This window comes from Sinocyclocheilus anshuiensis, unplaced genomic scaffold (genome assembly GCF_001515605.1).
Source record: "Sinocyclocheilus anshuiensis isolate Anshui unplaced genomic scaffold, SAMN03320099.WGS_v1.1 scaffold287, whole genome shotgun sequence".
NCBI lineage: Eukaryota > Metazoa > Chordata > Actinopteri > Cypriniformes > Cyprinidae > Sinocyclocheilus > Sinocyclocheilus anshuiensis.
Genome location: NW_015552557.1, coordinates 926,728 through 933,189, shown reverse-complemented (window position 1 = coordinate 933,189; position 6,462 = coordinate 926,728). Strand labels below are relative to the sequence as shown.

The window sequence follows — 6,462 nt, the reverse complement described above, 5'->3', positions numbered from 1 at the left end:
CGTCTCTCCATCAGATAACCTCACGTGCATGATGCGCCATTTACGGGTATTTCCCTAAACCGACACACATCAATTTATTTTGATTATTATTTTTTTTTTTTCAGTTTACGAAAATGTTTCTTGACCAATCGTTTTCGTCTTAGTTTTAGTTTTCGTTTACGAAAATAACCTTGCTGGAGACGGGCTTATTTAAAATGAAAACTCATTCTCTGCCAGCAGGAGGCGCTTTTAGAGTGATAAAACTAGCGGTTTCTCCAGTAATGGCTGTAATCAAAGCAGCTCCGCTCACGAATGCTACTTTATCAGATCAAATGAAAATGCCATCGAAACTTTTCTGAAGACAGTCGGTTCCCTTCAGAGATACTTTCATATAAAACAACCGCGCCGTGTTATGATTTTGAGACGTGCAGTGCTCATGTTTATTCAACGAAGTCAAACGGCACAAATAAATCAATGTATGGGAAACTGGTAATGTATATCGAAATATCGGAAATGTGTTTAAAAATCATATCACCGATATTGAAAAAAATAATATCGCGATACATATTGATATGTATACAGTAAGTATATAAACAGTATGTAAACAGTAGATATTGTGCCTCAGTTTGTCTAAGAAAAGCTTTATCCTCTGCTATCAGTGAGGCATGTGCTCGAGTGTAACAACTCTACAAGTCCAAACTGTTCTTGCTAGGATCACTGTGCTAACACCTGGTGATAGAGAGTGTCCCCAGGGCTCAGAAATAGCTACCATCTCTGATGACGTCAATAACACCTTCTCAGAGCAGAAGCTGAATTTCTTCACTCCAAGGGCTAATATGTTGTGGTTAGCAGCACTGAAAGTTAATATCGAAAAAAGGAGGAAAACATTTTTTTCTTATTGATAAGCTTTACACATTAAGAAAAAATAAATAAAATCATGTTTTAATATAAATTTTTTTGAATAGGTTTTTAAATGTTAAATAATCATTTTAATTCTGTGAGAATGGGAAAGACCACACCACAACTGACAATAAAGGGATTTATTGGGATTTATCTATAGCTACTGGGGTGCCTCAGGGCTCAGTTCTTGGACCACTTCTCTTCTCTATCTACATGACATCACTAGGTTCTGTCATTCAGAAACATGGCTTTCCATATCACTGCTATGCTGATGACACTCAACTCTACCTCTCATTCCATCCTGATGATACGACAATAGCTGCTCGCATCTCAGCTTGTCTAACAGACATTTCTTGCTGGATGAAGGACCATCACCTTCAACTCAACCTGGCCAACACAGAACTGCTTGTAGTTTCAACAATCCCATCACTTCATCACAATTTCACCATCCAGCTACGCACATCAACCATAACTCCTTCAAAGACAGCCAGAAACCTTGGAGTTGTGATTGATGATCAGCTGAATTTCTCAGACCACATTGATAAAACTCTCATTCAGAAACATGGCTTTTCATATCACTGCTATGCTGATGACACTCAACTCTACCTCTCGTTCCACCCTGATGATCCGATGATAGCTGCTCGCATCTCAGCTTGTCTAACCGACATTTCTTGCTGGATGAAGGACCATCACCTTCAACTCAACCTTGCCAAGACAGAACTGCTTGTGGTTTCATTAAACCCATTGCGTCACCACAATTTCACCATCTAGCTAGGCACAATAACCATAACTCCTTCAAAGACAGCCAGAAACCTTGGAGTTGTGATTGATGATCAGCTGAATTTCTCAGACCACATTGATAAAACTGCCCGGTCCTGCAGATTTGTTTTGTACAACATTAGGAAGATGAGGCCCTTTCTTTCGGAACATGCTCCTTGTTCAAGCTCTTGTTCTATCCAGGCTGGACTATTGCAGTGCTCTCTTAGCAGGTCTTCCAGCCAATTCTATCAAATCTCTACAACTAATTCAGCGGTGATGGCTCCTCCGGGTTCGGGCAGCCGGCAGGAGTCCCCCGTTCCCTGCTCCTCCCCATAATGGCGGATGGCAGCAGGCTCCGGCCTCAGGCGAACGGCGGCGACTCCTCCTCTCCCTCACGGACGGCAGTCGTCCCTCCACATCCCAGGCGGCCGGCAGCGAGTTTGAAAGCCCCCCCCACCGGCAACTCACTCCAGCCCACCTCCTCGAGCATCCATAGCGGCAGACTGCTCCCCCATGCTCGATGGCACAGCGGATTCACCACAGCGGCAAGGGATCTCTGGCAGCGTGTCCCTCCTTCCTCCCGGGTTTCGGCACCAATGTAACAATGTTCGTAGGTCGGGAAGAAGGAGGCGGGAACCGGCGAACATTCAAACAAAACTTTAATAATAAAATAAACACAAAATAGCGCGACAGCCCCTCACGGACGACTGCCGTGCACAAACAGAACCAAAACACAAAATAAAGTCCAGGCCTGGTCCTCTCTCGTCCACCACTGTCGTCACTCCTCCTTTTATCCTTCCGGAGCTCCTCTGTGGGACTCGAGACCGGTGAGTGGCGCAGGTGTCGCGCATTAGCATTTACTCCACTGGCCTCGCTCCGTTCCCACGGCTCTCGGCCCCGCCCCACTCGTCACAATCAGGTATAGTACGTCCAAATGTCAAAACTTTAAATTCAATAGCTCTTTATTTTTAGATATAATAATGAAATAAAAAACTGAGTTGTATACTGACATTTCAATTGCACACAGTTTTTAATTTTAATGATATAATTATGTTTATTTATAATTGAAGTTTAATACTGAATTTTCAAAAACATGTCATCATGGTGACCAGTTGCTAGACTAATTTTAATTCAAAAAGCATCCTGAGATAAGTTTCTTTAACTTTTTCAGTTCCTCTTTCTTTTGTCTATCAAAGCAATCAGCAAGATTTTTCTGTTCTAGCACAAGTACATGCTTTCACTGTTTAATATGTACACTTACCACTTACTTGCTACCTAGCAACCTCATAAAAATCTCCCTTCTGTGACGCCATCTGCCTGTGAAGGCCAAAGCAGCGCATGACTCTGAAGCCCTTAGTCATGAGAAAGAGCCTTAGGCAAACACTGTTAATAAATCTTACATTCAGTTGCATATAAATTTGTCATTTGCTTTTTTCTATACATTAATGGGCCCAAAACAGGTACAGTTCTAGTTAGTATGTTATTATTAGATCAAATGCCATGGTGGCAGGTGTTTGGTTACAGGACATCTCTGCCACTTTATTGAATTGCTTTACCCTCAACTTATTCTAATGTGTAATAATACGTGGGAAGGAGAGAAAATAAAAAGGTAAACCATTTTCTTTACACCTTTCATTTCAGGTCTGGGCTTGTTTGCTTTCCCGAATCCTCTTTTCCTTCATTCTTTTTCAGTTATAAAACCATGAATTTACGAATTTACTCTCTACATTCATTGTTTACGCATAGTGCTTTGAGTGCTGGATTTTTATCAATTGTTTTGATCATTGAGATCCAAATTGGAACTAAATGAAACATTGTCACTTTTGTTTATTCAAATGTAAGACTTTTAAGACCAGTGGTTGTACAGACTACTCTTTTTCCAAGAATCACTTGAGATTTGGAACTCATGCAGTTTCTTTATGTTTTCACCACCCACAATTTATTTATTCTCTAACCAGATAAAATGAGGAAATTGTGACACAATTACACAGACAATTGTGAGACCATGCTGACCACTTTTACATGCACATAATTTTCAGTTCAGGCCCATATTCTGGTTAAAAGTCATGCTGACACAAGCTTCTAGAGGTGTGGTTTAAACAGACTAAATGATTGGAGAAGTCCTGGTCCATTTTTGTTTGAATGAAACATGCACTGGTGAATTGTTCACAATATAATATGCATTTAGAAAATAGATGAATTGTATTCTGAAACATTTTAATTTTATCGATTTGAGTTTTTCATTGAGTGTTTGCTGTTCTTCTGTAGCCTCTTAGTCGGAGCACCCCAAGAAAAAGCCCAGCCCCAACTCAGCAAATTCAACATTAATGAAACCGGAGCCGTGTATTACTGTCCCATCACTATCGAGCAGGATGACTGCAGGAGGATGGACCTCATCAGTCCACGTAGGTATTCATATAACTTATCAGAAATCTACACTTAAAGCAGGAAAAGTAATTTGAAAAAAAATAAAAATGTAATTTATTCCTGTGTTGGCAAAGCTATATTTTCAGCATCATTACTCCAGTCTTCAGTGTCACATGATCTTCAGAAATCATTCTAATATGCTGATTTGCTGCGCAAGAAACATTTCTTATTATCATTTCTTATTGAAAACAGGTCTGCTGCTTCATATTTCGGTGGAAACCATGATCTTTTTTTTTTTAGGTTTCTTTGATGAACAGAAAGAACAACATTTATTTTAAACAAAAAATCTTTTGTAATGTGTCCTTGCCGAATAAAAGAGTTATTTTCTTAAAAAATAAAAATCTTACTGACTCCAGACTTTTGAATGGTAGTGTAGATGGTTTACTTAAGATGTTATATTAGCTTTAGAAGCTAAATATCATTCACAGTGTTACTGTAGATCAAAGGACTGGCAAATTTAGGGTGTTCGGTTCACAGATTAGATAATGTGTCTAACATCTACATACTGTATATCAGGGCTCGGACAGTCTTATCTATTTCCCAAAATTACCTGCTCCTGTTTTAGAAACAAGTGAAAGTCAAAACAAGCCTGTTGTGTCAATTTTCTATTTCAATAAGGCAAGAGGCAGAAAGTCCTTTGAATACTTATTTCTTGCAAGAAATAGCCAACAGTCATACAGTCATTCAAGTTGACCACAGAGTGCGACAAAGAGAAAATACCTTAACTCATTATTTATACCCTAATCGAATCAGGATGCTTCTATCTCAACCAATCATAATGCATATTCAACTATGTCCCCAAGATGCGTTTCTAAGTATTTAATGCAGATCATTTCTTAGAAGATGCTAGGTCTAAAATAGCATCTCGCACTTGTCTTGCACACACACATTAAATAGATTTCCTCTTATCTCTCAGCTCATCGAAAACACAAGCATATTGATGAAGCACTCAGGGACAGTGAATAAGAACACTCTTTAGTACAGTGAAGCAAATAATACCTATAATAATAAAATAAAATTTCCCTTACAAAGCCTCAACACAGCAACCATAAAATTCACCTGTCTGAGTGCTGTCTCACTCCATGCTATTCAAAAGACCTTCATCTTCACATTTCTGGCCTGCCTTTCTCCCTCCTCTCTCAGGTCGGCATGACTGGCTCATGTTGTAGGCAGGTATTTGCTTCAGAATTAACATGATACGCTCAGCACAGGAAGCGTCTGAGTCTGTGCAGCCTAAAAGTTACTTTGAGCAGACGCGGAGCGTGACTTTCTGGTTTACACCATTTTAATAGATCTGTAAATCTATGGACTTTTCTTAGCTTAGTACTTGTTAGCTTTTTAGCTTTAGTACTTGGAGAGTTGGATAAAGTATACTTAAAAATACATTATCAATCATACAGCAACACTCTACCAATCACAACATGTTAGCTTTATGGTGTTGACCAGTAGCGCAAAAATGGGGTATGCAGTATATGCAGTGCATAGGGGCGCCACATGAAGGGGGGAGCATTTTTAAAAAGTTAAAAAATTGATTTATTATAAACGGAGTGCATGTCAACCGCTCACCCTTTGACACATTACCGTCACAGACAGAGTCGCATGACCAAAATGAAGAGAGGAGAGAAACGCTCTGGGGCGCAGAACAGAAAAGACAAAGGGGAAAAGAAAAACAATGCATTAAAATACAGCAGTGTACAAGTGAACTAATATAAATTGGCAAGCTATTATTTATTTTTTTGATTGTAATTCATGCAGTCATTCAACATCTGATGTCGTTGCCTAACAGAGGGCAAATAAATGATTAACGTTAATATCAGTTCATTTCTGCATATCTCTATTGCTCAAAAGGTGAAGTCACGATATGTTTGTGAATAGGCGTTTGATTTACATTTGAGGAAAATGAGAAGGTTGTTAAAGCTGCAGTCCGTAACTTTTTTTGGTTAAAAATTATCCGAAATCAATATTTGAGCAAGTACATAACCAGCCAGTGTTCGAAACTATCGCCTTACTTTAGCCCGATTTACAACGGTCAGTTTATAATAATGTTTTCTAATTTGAGTGGTTCGCGGGAAATTCGAGCATGCCACTGCGTCATTACATCACTTCTGTAAACATAAAGAAGTTGTCCCGGCTACTAGGCTATTGCATGTAAGGATGCTGCAGGTGGCTGATCGTTTATAGCCTTTTCTCACAGCTTCTGGAATAATTAAATGTATCATTTTGATGGCGGATTGTAATCCAGAAAGGATTATGTGTTTATGAAACACATATGAATGAAATTAAATTATATTCCAGTTTTAAATGTGCTTCTGATTACAGATAGCCTGGGATTACACAAGATTTGTATTTTAAAGACAACCAGTTCGAAGGGAGCATAATTTGCTTTTTGGGTTAAAA

General features: G+C 39.1%; 1 protein-coding gene across 1 annotated transcript in view; it reads left to right on the top strand.

Annotated features, from left to right (window-relative positions):
• The window catches only part of LOC107664597 (integrin alpha-3-like), a 41,350-nt gene that overhangs the window by 13,319 nt on the left and 21,569 nt on the right, over window positions 1-6,462 (top strand). Inside the window, exon 2 of the mRNA XM_016455206.1 lies at window positions 3,907-4,043. Coding sequence (XP_016310692.1) covers window positions 3,907-4,043 — 137 coding nt within the window. The remainder of the gene's footprint in view (window positions 1-3,906; window positions 4,044-6,462) is intronic.